Source organism: Accipiter gentilis, chromosome 29, assembly GCF_929443795.1.
Source record: "Accipiter gentilis chromosome 29, bAccGen1.1, whole genome shotgun sequence".
Taxonomy (NCBI): Eukaryota; Metazoa; Chordata; class Aves; order Accipitriformes; family Accipitridae; genus Astur; species Astur gentilis.
The window spans coordinates 11,258,418-11,274,323 of record NC_064908.1 but is presented as its reverse complement, the minus strand read 5'-3'; the positions used below and the strand labels follow the sequence as shown (position 1 = coordinate 11,274,323).

Here is a 15,906-nt window from a genome sequence, read left to right as displayed (position 1 = left end):
AGGAAGGATGCTTTGGCATTGCCTTCCTGACAGCAGGGGCTCGGCCCCATCAAATATGGGGAGCCCAAGTCCTGACATCCAGGAGCCTGCTGGCTTCGGGGCTAGAGGCTGGTTCCCACTCAAAGGCATTTGCTGGGGTGCAAAATACCTTAGGATGGTGGGTCCTCAAAGCAGGGACTGCGGGCTGTTGGCCACACACCTTAGACCCTTGGAGACCACCAGAAGCCTTTCCATCCTCTGCAAGGGGCTCCAGGTGGGGAGCCGGAGCCGAGAAGCCCGGACCCCCCCAGCACAGCCGAGCTGCAGCGAGTGTGGTCCTGATGCACGTGAGACACCACGCACAGGTAAGGGAAGGGGAGCAGCATTTCCTCACCCCCCTTTCCACTGTAGGGCTGACAAGGAACATCAAGGTGGATGGGGAGAGGTGGTGGCTGCTCCCCTCACTCCCTCCTGTGCTGCTTTGGTCCAAGTTGTGAGAATTGGGGTGGCCAGGTCGGGGGGCTGGGACCTCCGCAGCAAGCGGCGACTGTCGGCATGTGATTTAACCCTGCCTAAATAACGGACGGAGCTGGGAGGCAAGACGAGGGACTGGTCTCAGGGTCAGGAAATCAGAGGGAGCTGGCTGAAGCTGGTTTTCCTGAATGACAAGTTTGAGGATGTCTGTGGCACCGAGGGGGAGTTGATGTGGGAGACGCTTTCCTGAGCAGCCCTGCGGCCACATCCTGATCTCTCCTTGCAGGTCCTCTGGGCTTTTTCAAACCCAAAAGTTCAGTTGAAAACTATCGAGATGCTGGAAATGTGTTTAACTGGGAGAAAAGGAGATGTCCCGCAACCCGCTGAGTCCTGGGGCTGGGGCTTAGGGGAAACACCAGCAGCTCCTGCTGGCTCGCCAACCAGCCCTGGGGACCAGGCACTCTCTGGGTGCATTTGGGAGCCCAGGGGCACCCACAGGGCAGCTGTGTGAGAGCATGAGCATATCTCTGGGCCCTCTTCGATGCCCCTGGGGCCACTGGCTCGCAGGCAGGGTGAGTCTCTGCAAAACTGCGTGAGCCCTGGGGATGTCCTCTGCTCCACAGCCCCAGGGAGGGGGAAACCCCCCAGGCTTTGTCCCACTGGGGGATGCATCCATCGTCAGGGGGTATGAAACAGGGAGGCCACTTCCCCCCCCATCCTCGGTGCAGACAGAGGCAAACTGGTGACGATGAAGCCAAATGACTCACCCCAGGCTGGGAATGTGTCCCAAGGGAAGGTGGCTGCAGAGACAAGGAGGGCACAGCTTCACCCCTTGCTTTCATCCCCATTAGCTGCCTGGGGCCAAGCTGCTTGGGGTTAATAATGTCCAAGTGCCTGTTGTTTTTGCTGGAGGCAGCGAGGGGTGATGGCTGAGCAGAGTCACTTGCTCTGGGTGCAAGCAGGGCCCAGGCTTTGTGCTTTGGGTTTTCCCACTGTTTCCAGCTGTCTGTCATTGCTCGAACATGGTTTTTTTTCCTTTCCCCAGAGCAGTGTCTGCTGTGACCCAGCACCCAGGCCTTGCATGATGTGGTGCCCCATCCCTGCCCAGGGTTTGGAAGTGGCGTAGAACCCACAAGTCAGAAAACCACTCTTCACAGTATCCTACAGCAAGGGGCAGAGCCAGGGCCTCATCCTGGCCTGATCCACACCGGGAATAGTCACTGGAGCTAAATGGGCTGAGACCATCATTCCCGTGTTTCTTGGTGTCCAGCGCCCGTCAGTGTGGGCTCCTTGGGAAAGCCGGGCAGCTGGCAGAGCCCCCAGCCCCTCCTGGGTCCCTGCAGCAGCCTGCAAGCAGTTGGAGGGCCTGGGGAGGCACTGCCCGTGCCCATGCTGTGCCCCATGCTCGTGCCAGTGCCCATGCCCCATTCCCATCCCCATGCCCCACGCCTGTATCGTGTGCCCCCACCTTGTACCCACAAACATGCCCTATGCCCATGCTGGTGCCCGTTCCCACGTCCCATGCCATGCTGGTGCCCACGCCCATACCCTGCGCTCACCCCAGTGGCCATGCTGGTGCCAGTACCCTATGCCCATGCTAGTACTGGTGCCCGTGCCCATGCCTATGCCCATGCCAGTGCCCCTGTCTGTTCCCACCCCCCCGCCCATCTTGGTGCCGCTGTCTGAGGCAGATTGTCTGCTATGTCGATGCCATGCCGGGGATCACTCCCGTGCCGGTGCCCACGCCATGCCAGTGCCCATGCCCATGCTGGTGCCAGTGCCCATGCCATGCCAGTGCCCGCTCCCACACGCCGTGCCATGCCACGCCGTGCCACGCCGTGCCGGGGCCGGGGCCGGGGCCGGTGCCGGGGCAGCCAGGCTGTCGCACCCTCCGCAGGCTGCACCCGGCCGGCCCAGGGTCCCCGCCAAGGCCTGGCTGGGGGCGACCAGTTATCCCAGTGCCGACCAGCAGAGGGGAATGATGATCCACATGAGCCACCCTCCTCCACCCGTGCCCTCTGCAAGCCCCGGGGGGCCGCGCTCCCCCGGCCCTGCCGGTCCCTCCCGGCAGCGGGACGCTCGCCGGCGGGCTGGGCGCTCACCCACGGAGGTGGGGGGGTGGGGGTGACCCTCCCGGGCACACGCCGACCCCTGCGCTGCCTGCCACAGCCCCGCGGGACTGGCTTGTGGGTTTTTGCAGGGTCCCGAGTGGCTCCCCAGCCGAGGCCAGGCGTGGAGCTGGTCCCCTGCATCCCTCGGCGTAGAGGCTCTGTGCCCAGGCTGGAGCTGGAGGTTATTGATCCTGCCCGGCTCCAGCCCTGATTCAGCAAAAGCCGGGGTGGCGGCAGGCCTGATTCAGCACTGCTTAATCACCTCGTTATCTCGGAGTGTTGCCCCGGCACACCATATCCCGCTGGAGTCAGTGGGACGGAGGGTGCACCTACCCACGGGGCTCGTCCTCGGAGCCACGGGCAGGGCACCGCCGCTCCGTGGGGCCGGGCGGAGCTGCCCTCGGCTTTGTCAGCAGCAGGAAGCTTTACTGCTGCGATTATGCAGCTGTTCATTGCGCCGAGACGAGTTCCCGCGAAGGTGAGCAGCCCCCAGCGCAGGAGCGGGGAACGTGTTCACACCCTTGTTTGCCGGGGGCTTTTCCCTCCTGCCCAGCCTTGGCTTGCTCAGACCCCACACCGCAGCAGAGTCCCTTAGCAAGGACAAGGACGTGTCTTATTCACCTCTGAGGCCTTAGAGGTGACCCTGACCCTGGGTGTGTTGGCATGTGGCCATCTCCCCATGGATGGGGACCTGAGCCCGGCTGCGCTGGCTGCCAGGGCCACCAGAGAAATGCATGCAGCTCTATTTGTGAGGGCCACCCTGAACACGCCGCCCCCACCCCGGGCTGCACCTCCTGCCTGCAAGCACCCCCAGGCTCTTTCCCCAAAGCGATCAGGTTTCCCAGTGATCTGGCCAAGGTGGAAACAGATCCTCGTCCCAGGGTCAAAGAGGGTGAAAGGTAAACTCCGCTGATTGCTCCTTATATCACAGAAAGGGAAATAAATACTTACTGGGCTGAAAGCTTGATCCTGCAATATACTCTAGCATTTGGCGGTTGCAGGAATTCAGCAGGTCCTGGAGGCAGCAAGTGATGGGGAACAACCTGTTCCGGGCGCTCTGCAGGTGCATCAAACACCTTTGCTGCTGAGAGGTCAGATTTTACACTGTGGTAATGACTGCATGGAAAATCCAAGCGGAGCAAGGCAGGGGTGATCCTCCCCATGGGTACTGAATCCAGGGGGACCAGCTGAAGGGCAGGAGGGGCAGGGAGCTGAGCACACAGACCCTGGCAGGCTTGGTTTGGCTGCTGTGAGCATAAAAATATCCCAAGAAATCAACTCATGGATATGGATTGGGGCGTCAGGACCATTCAGGAGATGTGCTGGGTCCCTGGGAGGGTGAAGGAGAGGTCTGGAGTACTTTGCTCGTCATGGTGGACTTCTGCACCAGCCTCAGGCTTCAGACGTGCTTTGAGGGCTTTGCCAATTCGGGGACTATCTCAGATAGCTGCTGCTGCCATCGCCGTGGTCCCAGGCAACTGCTTGAAACTGCGAGAGCGTTTATTCTCCTAGGCTGTGTTCAGAGGGAAATCCTTCATTTCGAAGCTAGGATAATTCAGCCAGCTCCAGGCAGATAAGCATTATTTCCATCTGTTTAGTGAGATGTAATTAGCTGGGATGATTAGACTTTATCACGGTGTCATTTTTTAAAACTCCGTATCTGCACAGTCTCTAACGGGAGGGATGTCTGTGCTGGGTCCTCTTGCAGCCCCAGCACGTGGGGCAGACACGGGGCCAGGCTTAATAAACCCATTTGAGCATCATCTGCAGTGCAGGAGCTGCTGCGCTTGGTTTCCCCCTGCTCAGGGCTGCCGAGGGCTCCTGAACCCTGCGGGGCTCAGCTCCAGCCTCGGCAGCGGTGTCACCCGGAGCAGGTGCCTCTGTAGAGGGCTGCAGGGAAGGAGAGCGGGGTGATGCTTGAGCCGGCGCTGCTGCCCATCTCTGTGCCAAAGGAATGAGCCTCCCTTGCACACAGGCAGTGCAGAGTGTGCTGAATTTAAAGATAGCTCGGGGAGGACGGGGCCAGGAGGGGAGGCAGGAAAGCAGTGGGGGGCTGTCTGCAGCCCTTGCCCGGCCACGGCGGGACGGGCTCAGCGCTTGAGCAAGGCCAGGGTGGGCTTTGCCCCGTGCTGCTGCTAGAAACTGGCAGCAGGAGAGGAAGGACAAACCATCCACATTCCCATCCCTGTCCCCATCCTCCTCGGACACCCAGCGGGGTGGCAGGGATGGAGGAAACCCTGACCAGGACCACGTCGGGGACAATCTGCTCTGCACATGGCCATGTGGGAATACATCGAGAAGCGCTCAATGTGATGCCACTGCTGAGCTCTGAGCTTCCAAACGCCTCCTCTCACGACAAAACCCTTTAGATAACTCCTTTTACTTTCCCCCTCCCAAGCTTTAGCAGCTGAGCCTGTCTCTGCCACCAGCCAGCGTGCGGCAAAAGCTCTGCGCTGTGTCACTGCACAGCGCTGACTAACGATGCCGGGATGTCGTGCTCATCTTCAGGTGGTTTTTCAAGCCCCAGAAAACGGCCTCTGTGTCTGTGTTATGGCCTCCGGTCTCTGTTGACACACTATTTCTGCAGGCCACAAATATAACCTTCCTGTTTGCAAATCAACAATATCAATGCTCTCTATTTTTTGCCTTTTAATGAGGTTGGGGTTTTTTATTTATTTATTTAAGAAATACGTCAGTGGGCAAAAGAGACAGGTAATGGCTCAGTATGTAGTGCTCCAGTGCTTACGTGGACGGACTTTTCAAAAAGAAGGGTTTTATACCACTTACTTGGTCTGTTTAGCAGGACTGTGTGTGCACTGCCTAAATCATATTCCATACATTGTTGCTTCTAAAGGAATGAAGCTTGGTTTCATTATTAAATGAAGTTATTACCATGGGTAGATATTAATTTTTTTTTCAATTTGAGGGAGGTGGATGCATTTTCCCCACCTTTTACATACCATCACCCCACTAAGGCAGACTTTCAAATGAATTCAGAGCCAGACTCCTCGGGGATCAGCACTGGGGAAAGTGTTTAAAAGACTCCAGTGGAACAATTTTCTATTGGAAATGAGATTTTGCTGTAGCTAAATTTCCCACGAGAACCCCTTGATTTCAACAGCGTTTTGGCCAGGCAAACTGCAAACAAGCCTGCTGCTAAGGGTAAAGCCTTCTTACAGGGCATTGCAAAGAGAAGAAGGTAAATATTTCAGCTTTGAAACAATTTTCCCTTTGAAATGACTTGCAGGGCTAAGGAACGTGTCAAGATGGAAAGGGCTGATGTGTGGTGGGCATCCTCGGAGGGGTGAGCCCAGCCCAGGCGATACCCCTGCCCCAGCAGCCCCCAGCTGCAGCCCAGCCCCAGCCACCCTCGCTCCCGCGGGTGCTGGGGCAGATGCAGGGTGGCATCTGGATGCCAGTTGATGTCCTGATGTTCTCTGGCCTCGTGTTGAGTGTTTGGCTTTAGGAGAGCCTGGCCTGCCATGGGAGCACCCGCATCTTCTCCCTCAGGAGGGTGCTTGGCCCAGGGTGGCAGCATCCGGGCTCGGCGGCGGGGGGAAGAAGCCCGTGGTCATCATCCGTGTCCCCCCCACGGGTATGCCAGGCAGGTGTTGGGCACCATTTCAGGGCAGGGCCAGTGGCAATTGGCAGGGAGAGGTGCGAGCAGCCTCTCGTCCCCCTCCCCAGGCCAGCAGCCTGCGGCTGGCCGAGAAGAGCTATTTAAGGCAGGATAAACAGGATGCCTTGCTCCACGGCTGGCCACCTCCATCCACTCCTCCCTCCCGCCGCCGGGTAAACAGTCCAGCCCGGGAAAAGACTTGCGGCACAACCTCAGAGCCCTTTCCGTGCCGGCTGGCCTGGACCTAGCCAAGCAACCTGGCCGCGGTTGAGCCGAGCTTTGCCCAGCTCGGGCTCCCAGTGGCCTGGAAACATCCGGGGACCGGAGTGATCCCAAGGCATGGATCCACCTCGGCAGTGACTCCCCGGAGCCGCCCTGCAGCTGGGAACAGCCTGAACTTTCTGGCCACACCGCCACGTCCTCCCCCTTCCTCCTCCTCCTCTTCCTCCCTTGGTCACACCCCGGCTGCTCGCTGTGCCCAGGGGTCTGGGAACGATGCAGTCAAGGCTTTTCCTCCGGCCGGATCCTGCCCAGGCAGCGTGCGGAGGATCCCGCGAGGGCCGTTTCCGCCTGTTGCTCTCGACAGAGGAGCTGCAGCTACAGCAGAGGAAGGAGGAGCTTTTCCACGGCTTCCTCCAGCTCCCCAGCCCCGGCTGCTTCCCTCCCTGGGCGAGCAGCTCCGGGCCTGGGAGCTCGCCGGCCGCCCAGCAGCACCCCACGGATCCAGGCAGGCAATTTTCAGGCCCGGCGGAGCGTGTGCGAGGGGATTTTGCTGGACTGGTGGAGCGCTTCTGGTTCCAGTATCCCACTCGGAGCGTGTCCTCCAGCTCCCCAGTGACGGTGGATGATCTGGGAGATGCCAGCCCCCTCCTGGTTCCCCCACCCCGGGAGAGCGGGGCCAAACAGCTCTCGGTCCAAACCCTGTGGCTGGAGAACGTCTTAAGGCAACTTGAGTTTTTCCATCCCGTTCTCCCGCACGATGAGAGCTGCCCGGAGGGTGGGGAAGGCAGAGGGGCCCCTCGCCCGCCTCCCGCTCCGTGCCGCTGCCCGGCCGGCTCCCACGGCCGGCTCCCACGGCCGCCCTCCATCCTCGGCGTCGAGAGGAGCCGAGGGCTGAGGCTGCGGAGGAGCTGGGCGTGAGCCCGCAGGTACAAAGGGAGCAGCGGGTGTTGCAATGGCCCCGTGAAGCAACGGCAGGAGCGGAGGAGGCCGGTGCCAAGACAGAGCCGGTTTGCCTGGCGCCGCCGGCCGCGGGACCTGGCGTGGGTCCCCGCAGCGTGTGCGGCGGGGGGCACGGCGGTGCCGGTGCCGTGCGGGGATGAAGAGCGGGCGGAGGTGCTTCCCAGCACCCAGCGCACCCCGGGGCGGGGAGGGCAGCGGGGGGCAGCCCGATGGGGCAGCACAACCCTTCTCTTTGAGCCTGTCCCATCCCCCAGCGAGCAAATTAGAGCAGCTAATTACAAGGAGGAGGGACGCGCACACACAGACACACAGACACACACAGACACACACACACAGACAGACACAGACATACACACAGACACACACAGACACACACACACACAGACAGACACAGACATACACACAGACACACACAGACACACACACACACACAGAGACACAGACATACACACAGACACACACACACACACACACACACACACACAGACACACACACACACACACGCACACAGACACACACACACACGCACACGCACACGCACATTCTCCCCGGGGCGCTGGCGCGGCGGGCGGGGGGCGGTGCGGGGGGAGTGGCCGGGGAGGCCGGCGGGGCTGGGGCTGCCATGGGGCGCCGCGCTGCCTGACCGCCCCGGGCGCTGCCTTCCTCCTCCTCCTCCTCCTCCTCCTCCTCCTCCTTCTTCTCCTCCCGCTCCTCCTCCTCCCGCCGCCGCCGCCGCCCGCCCCGGCCCGGCTCCGCTCGCCATGGGAGATGTGGTCTCCACGCACCTGGACGAGGGTCGCCGCCAGCACATCGCGGGTGAGCTCCCGGCGCGCCTCCCCCTCTCCCCTTAGCCCAGGCGGGCTCTCCCCATCCCTCTCTTCAGTCCGGGCAGGGGGACACACGCCGCCCCCTCCCCGCGCTCCCGGGAGCCCCCCCCCCCCCCCCCCCGCGCCTGCTCTTCCTCTCCTTCCCGGACCTTAAACTTCTTGGGTTTTTTTCTTTCCACCACGTTGCAGTTTCCCTGCGTTATTGCCTGTCCCCTCGGCTGGGCGCAGCCGGGGGCGGGGGGGCACCCGAAGTGCCCGTCTGCCTTCCCAAATGAAAGGCTGGGTTGTGCCGGGGGTGTTTGTGTTGGCTCCGGGGACCGGGGAGCTTGTTCATGCGCTGAGCTTCTCCGGGCTGTGGGGAGGGAAGGGGGGGAAGCCGGGCTCCGGAGAGATGCTGGCAAGTCGGGTCCTGCGCAGGGAAACCGCTGTCAACACGGGCTTTGCTGGGGCTGGGCCGGCAGATGAACTTTCTTCCCCTTAGCGGTGCTGGGGGATCCCTAGGGAAGCCTCCCCAAGGGCTCTGGGGTGGGGGGAAGGACTGGCTGCACCCATCTGCGATGCCCCAGGCCTGCCCCAGCACAGGCAGGACACAGCAGTCCCCCCGCCACCGCTGCGGGACGGGGAAGGGTGACAATGTGGTCATTGAGAGCCCGGCCGTCCCGGGGCGACTGCCCGGCAGTGCCTCTGCCCCCCGGCGCGGGATGTCTGGTCAGTGCCGCCTGGGAATTGCTGAACGTGGGATTACGGCTTCTGGACAGGCAGGGGATTGTGCCAAGCGATGGCTGGGAGGGCGGGGGGGGGGGGGGGGGCAGGGCTGCTAATTGGTGCCTGTGGTGACTTGCTTGACCCCTGCAAGTGGGGTCACTCCTCCGTCGGGGTGCTGTGCCCCCCCCCGAGCCACCTTGCGTCATTTGTGATGCGGGCGCTTCGCTCCCCGGAGCTCCCGAGGAGGCAGGACTTGACCTCCGAGCCCTTTCGTGCTCCGGCTTCGGTTTCAGCTCCCCAGGCTGAAAAACCCTCCTCTCCGCCAGGTTAAGCAACCCCCCCGCGAAGCTGCACCTAGTCGGGTGGCACGGAGGAGCGTGGCTTCACGCTGGACCTTGCACGCCTTGTGGGGAGCTCAAGGGCTCGGGGAGTGCTGGGGTTTTGGAAGTGGCTCTGCCGTATCTTTCCTCCATCTCTGCCATAAAGCCACGGGAGCGGCTCTGACGTCCTTTTTCCCCAATGGCTTTGGGGGAAAAAGCGGCTGCGGGTCCGGCACCGATGGAGCAGCTGCCGCGATACCGGCACGTGGACTCGATGTCTCGCGGCGTATGGTAAAGCCCATCCACCTTGCCAGGCCCCACCGTCCTGGGCCGGCTGGCAGGAATGCTTACGTGGTATGCGGCTCAGCAGGACGCCAGCAGGTTTTCAGGCTTTGAAGGAGAGCTTGTAACGCGCTGTGGGGTTTTCGTGTTGCATAGTTAAAGCTCGATGCGCCTGATCCATGAGGCTGTACCGGCTCGGGTCTGCGCATGGCTGCTCACCGCAGCACATTCGGGTCCAAAGCACGTCCCAAATCTCCGTTTAACTTCCTGGTTCTCCGTACAGAGATGGCTCCCTGTCCAAGCCCTGTGGTTTTAATCCTGAAGAATAACAAGGAAAAGCCTGGTTGGGTTTCCTATGCAGGAATCTGTCTCTGCTGGGCCAGAAATTAGGTGTTTGCAAGGCCAAGCTGGATGGTTGCACCCTAGCAAGGACCGAGCTGTTACACCGGGGGGCCAGGGGCTGCAGATGAGTTTTCATGGGGAAAACAGGATTCCTGTGAAATAGGGTTATGGAGATTGGGCTGGTACATGTCCTGTGCCATGCTGCAGCTCTGAAGGTTCAGAGTTAGTAGGGGGGACCTGCACCCGTACTGGGACACCTCCCTGGGAGAGACTGGAGCCCACTGGAGTCACTAAGCACCTTTCCGCTTTCCGCCCGGTCTCTTCGCTGGGTGAAAAGCCCCCAGAGCTGGGAGGGGCCGTAACCCAACAGGCAAGGCACGACTTGCTGTCAGGCATGCAAAGCAATGCGTTGGGGAAAACTCCGGGTTTTCCTGCCTAGCTCGGCCTGTTCTCTGCTGCCGCTGCTCCTGCCGGTGCCCGGGGAGGGATTCATCCCCTCTCCAGGCAACTTTTCCCAGTTGTCCTCCCAACTTTGGGGAGTTTGGAGGAGCTGCCCAGGCTGATACGACCCCTAATTGCAGCAGGGACGGGAGCTCTCTGGGCTTGGCAATGCTCCCCGTGGCTTCAGCCCCCATACACCAGCAGAACCGTGCCGGCTAGGCATGCAGCAAGCCCTGGGGCTGTGGGGAGATCGTGAGAGCCTGGGCCAGATCCTTCCCCCCTGCTGGGAGTAGAGCTCTGAGCACTGCAGGTGGGTTAAGGGCAGGAGGGTGGTGGCAAAAAGCCTTCCCATGTCATGCATGGCACGGTCCTCTCTGCATTGGGACCTCTGTCATCAAAGCTGTGCTGCGAAGGTCCCGTGCCATGTCGAGTCCACGCGGTGAGGCTGATGCCAACATCTCCCGGAGGTCACGAGCCACACATGCGTGACTTATGTGTTGGTGGCTCAGGACCAGGGTCTTTCCTCCCACTGGTGGTGCTGGTGGGACTGGACCTCTCTCCTGGTGCCTGAGCAGGCGTGCAGGCAGCATCCCTGCCAGCACTGGCGCTGCTCCGCTGTGCTGGGGTTGAAAGGGCAGCCCAGGGGGTGTGATCTACACTGGGGTGGTTTTCAGGCCGTGCTGCCTGCTGCTCCTGCATCCCTTTCTCCAGAGTCTCTACAACTGGTAAGCGCTTCCTTCTGCCGCCCTACTTTGGACATCATCCTGGCCTGAGTCACCCAGCTTGTTTGTCAACATCCTTTGGCTGCCCTCCTCCTCTTCCTCCCAAATGTGGGTTGGGAGCTACTCCTGACCTGCTCCACGGGCTGGAGCAGGGACTGGCTTCCCCTCCTTGCGCAAGGATGCCCAGCATGGGCACCATCGCCTGGGGACACGAGGGTGGCAGGCATGGGATGTCCTGCCAGGGCTCCCGGGAAAGCCAAGACGTCACTGGGTGCCTTGGGTTTTTGCACAGTGTCCCTTCCTGTCCAGGGCAGTAGGTGCCCTCAGCAAGGGGCTGGATGAAGCTCTTCCCTCGTGCTGGAATAACTCCTTCCCTAGTGCGTCCCAGCCCCATGGACCCCTTCTCTAGGGCGGTGAGGTGGAGCGTGGCTGGCAGGAACTGGGTGGCTCTGCCCCACGGGGCTGGTGGTCCTGGGCACCCGGCAGGTGGGAGAGCCCGGGGATGCAGCGGGAGCTGCCGGGTGCCTCTGCGGCGAGAGGGGTGGGGAGGTGAGTGGCAGCGCAGGGAGGGTCCCTGGGAGCTCACACCTTGTTCTGGCATCTCCAGGGAGTCTCTGGCTCGTTAATTGCTGAATAAACTAGCTGTTAATATGGGGCGGGACTTTCTACAGACACCAGCCCACACAAGGGTGGCAGAAGTGACACTGAGCCTCACCCCTGGTGCCAGACCCACAGCCTTTCCTCTCCAATGAGCCTTGTCAGGCATCGGTGGCTGCATATCCCCGATGCCGCTGAGGAGCATCCTTGTCCTGCCGGGAGTCTGGGTGCCGATGGGACAGGCTGCGGGGTCGGGTCCGGAGGTGCCTGGCAAATGCCGAAGGGTGCCTGGCTGCGGTGTGCCGCAGGGGGGGAGGTTGCCAGCAGCGGGAAGAGGTTTGCCGTGGCTTCCTTAAGCGTGACACTCATTTCCTAGCCTTGGCCGCAGATCAGCTCCAGCCAGCACGGGAGGCGGTGGCTGCCGTTGACGGGCTCTGGGGTTGGTCTTGAGGCTGAAACCCTCACCCTGCCCCGGGGTGCGGGAACGATGCAGGGAGGCTCTGAGGGATCGGCACTGCAATGTGCTGGAGATGTGGAGTAGTTTCTTGTAACGAAGTGTGTGTCTTCTTTCATCGTGAAATAAATAACTCCCCTGGCATGTCAGGGCTCCCTGCCAGCGGGGAAGGGCTGGTTCTGGCAAGCCAGGGCTTACCCGCAGCCGTCATGTCGGGGCACAGGGCTCGCTCGGAGCCAGCGTGTTGGGGCAGGGGACGTCACCGGCTGCAGGGCCCTCTTGTGCTGGTGGCATTCCCACGTGGGCAGGAGGTGGGAGCCCTCCTGGCCCTGCCTGTGCTCATCCCGGGGACAGAGCCTGCCTTCCCTCCTGGGGGGGCTTTCCCTGCCTCCCCCAGCAGGGGCTTAGCCAAAGGCCTTGCCTTGAGCAAGCTGGGGCACGCGTGGAGGGCATCCCTGCTCTGCCGGGGAGGAGGAGGGCTGGGGACAGGAGGAGCAGAGGCGGCACTGCAGCTGAGAGCTCTCCTTGGCCCCTCAGGTCAGCCCAGGGAGAGAAAAGCACCCTGCAGACCAGGATTCCCCCCACACTGCAGTATCAGACACCCCTAAACCCATTGCAGGGACCCAGCAAGGGAAGCACAGCCAAGAGCTGGGATTTCCCAAGCCTTTGCCTCCCTCCTGCCCCCAGATTGCTGCAGAGGCTAGCTCTGAGCCCAGGGAGGCTTGGCACCTCTTGGCACATCCCCTGTCAGCCCTATCCCACCCTCCTGGGGACTGACGGGCTCCTGTCCCTCTGCCTGAGCCCCGTGGCAGGTTGCAACAAGCCGTTGGCTCCCACCCCTGGCTTCGCCACAGCTACGGCACTGCCGGTTTGGCCCCATGCTGGGAACAGCAAAGATGCCATGTGGGCATGGGGACAGTCACCAAAACAGCCAGTGAAAGAGCCCAGGGTTAGGCGTGCGGACAGCCATGGTCCATGGGGATGCAATGGGTGGTGCGTCCCATGGACAGACCCTGCAGCCGGCCTCGTGGGCAAGAGCCTGGTCCCAACCCTTGGGAAGGAGTGGTGTCAGACCCAGCCATCCCATTTCCATCCCTCTTACAGCAGCATCCCACGACCAGACTTTATTTCACAACCCAGCCGGCAGCTGCCCTGCCCTTGCTCCCAGCGAGCAGGGAGATGGGGGGAAGCTGGAAAGCTGTCTGCTTGCAGGATGGGGCTCTTGCCTCCCACATTGCCAGGACACTGGGCTCCGTGTCTTAGAAGTTTTCGGCGGGCAGAAGGGCTCGAGAGATCCAGGGATGCTTATCCCTAGGAGCTTGCCGGGCGAGGTTTGAAGGCAGATGAGCACCAGCTCTCCAGCACGAGGCTGAGCACGCACTTTGCCCCTGCAGGACCCAGGTTTGGTCCCACCACCCAGTTTGCAGAAGATGTCACTGCGTCCTTGGGCTGCAGCACCCGGAGCCTGGCTGGTGTCTGGCCGTGAGATCCCCAAGCAGCAGCTGTGCTCCCTGGCTGGCCCCTGAGCCTTGCCCCATGCCTGGATGTGCCCGCACCAGCTCTATGGAGAGCCCGGTGTCAGGGGGGCCAGGAGGGGAGGAAGGGGTAGAGCAGAGCTGCTCGTTGCAAGCGGACTTCCTCCCAGCCTCCTGGGCCGGAGGGGGAGGAAGGAGTAAAACTCCACCTTTTCCCCCTTTTCAAAGGGAAAGGGCAGTGGTGTTCGGTGCAGGTCCTGGCTCCGGCTGGTAGAGCACGGTGCCCTTCTCCGTGCCCTCCTGCCCTTCCCCAGCAGGGATCTGTCCCTGCCTGCAGCTGGGCTCCCAGCCCTGCTCCCGGGGGGCTTGGACCCCTCCTCTATGGGAGTCCCCAGGATGGGATGTCCCCATGCGGCAGGGGGATGGGACGCTCTGCCCTGGAGCTGGCTGGGGACCCAGGCCAGGACGTCCCTTCCCTCCTGGTTGGTGGCTCCTGGCGCACGGGACGCTTGTCCTGGCTTCCTCTCTCCCTCTGCCAGCTCTGCTCAGTGCTAGGTGAGATGCCCCTTGGGGGGGTTCCCTGCATGAAGAGGTGTGTCCCAAAGCTGGGATGACCTCAGTGCCACTGCGTGGGGCAGGAGAGCGGGGCTGCCAGTTCCCGGGCACCCAAAGCAGTGGTGGCTCAGCCGTTGGAAGCACCCTGAGCCCCTTCCTCTGCTCCCAATGCATGCAGGGCATCACCTGAGACCAGGACAGAGCCTTGCCTTGGGAACATCCCCACGCTGGGAACATCCCTGCCTTGGGAACATCTCTGTTTTGGGAACATCCCTGCCTTGCCTCTGCCTAGGACCCGCTTTGCGCTCTGGCTGCCGCCCACCCTCCTGCAGCAAGGAAGATGCCAGTGATGCTCCATGCTGCCAGGCACTGGCTGCCAGCCCCACGGTGCAGGTGCCCACCAGCCCGGGGTGTCCATGGCTCACCAGGGGCTGTGCTGCTTCTGGAGCATCCTTGGCCATGGGAGACACTGAGCCTGTAGCCACCCTCAGCCAGGGCATCACCCTTCATCAGGAGGAGGGAGCAGGCATGGGGGGCATGGCGTGGGACGGGCACTGTGGGGCTGGTGGGGACCCTCTGTCCTCCCCCGGCCTCATGGAGGAGCTGGGCACAGGAACCCCCCCAGCAGCAGGGCCTGCTGCAGAGCCCAGAACAGGCTCAGGGCTGTTTTGTTCAAGTAGCTCTTGGGTTTTTTTTTGGATGTACATAAAAGTCTTTGTTTGGTCTCCTCCTGGGGTGCTGGATTGGATTTCCCACTGGCACTGGCCAGCTCGGCGGTGGAAGAGCGTGCCAGGTTCAGCCTCTCTCCGTGGGGCTGGGCAGGGAGGAGGCACGAGGGGACTGGCTGCTCGTCCCCTGCCGGGCACAGAAGCATTTGCTGCAACATCCCGGGGCAAGGACCACCCACCCCCTGCTGTCCCCAGCACCTGGACCATGAGAGACCCGGAGGTGCCCAAGTTTGATCTGTCCCCTTTGCCATGGGGACCCCCCCCCGATGCCGCAGCTCCCACGTGCTACGGGGCCCCACGTGGGTGCCCAAAGGACGCTGCTGCCAGTGCAGCACCCCGCAGCGGCACTGCCTGCGACCCGGCGTTGACTCAGCCCTGGTGGTGGTTGTGCCACGCCAGAGCGGACGCACTGCTGCCGGGCTGGTGCTGGTGGATGAGTGGAGCCTTATGTGGGGAGGGATGATGCCGGGTCCCACCGTGCTGCAGGGCAGCACCCGCTGTGGGGTGAGCACCAAAGGGTTGATGGCTCTTCCCCAGCCTGGCCAGGTGCTGGTGGGACCCTGGGGCACAAGGGACATGTGGGGTGATGTGACTGCAGCCAGGATGAGGGCAGTGGGTCCTGGTCCGGCACAGGGTTTGGGGGATGGTATCCAGCTTGAGCCGAGCTGGTCCTGGGGGGATGCTTCAGCTCCCCACAGCCACCTCCCTGCCCATGGGACGTATCCTGACTGTCGTGCGAGCGCAATCGCCTCTTCTGGTGGGCTTGAACCTGGTCCCTGTGCCGCTGGGCAGGTGCACTTTGGGCTGGGGTGGGTTTAGCCCAACTGGGGTGCCTGTGTGGGCACCTGCACCCTGTGGCTTTGGAGCATCACCCCTGAAGGCAAGGCTGCTCAAAGGGGAAGGGATAGGGCAGGAGGGTCTTGCCCAGATCAGGCAGGACTGGGTGGGCAGGAGGGGATCTCCTCCTGCCCCCATGCCTCAGAGGCTGTTTGGGCAGGGAGGTTCAGGGCAGACATCTCGCGCTGGGCTCAGTCCAGCCCTGACCAGCTTCTCCAGAGATATTCAAAGGCCCCGAATGCTGTTTATTATTCA

General features: G+C 62.0%; 1 protein-coding gene across 1 annotated transcript in view; it reads left to right on the top strand.

Moving 5' to 3' along the window:
- Positions 1–8,031: 8,031 nt before the first annotated feature.
- Positions 8,032–15,906, top strand: part of NIBAN2 (niban apoptosis regulator 2) — a 32,177-nt gene continuing 24,302 nt past the window's right edge. Inside the window, exon 1 of the mRNA XM_049832389.1 lies at positions 8,032–8,182. Coding sequence (XP_049688346.1) covers positions 8,128–8,182 — 55 coding nt within the window. The 5' untranslated portion in view covers positions 8,032–8,127. The remainder of the gene's footprint in view (positions 8,183–15,906) is intronic.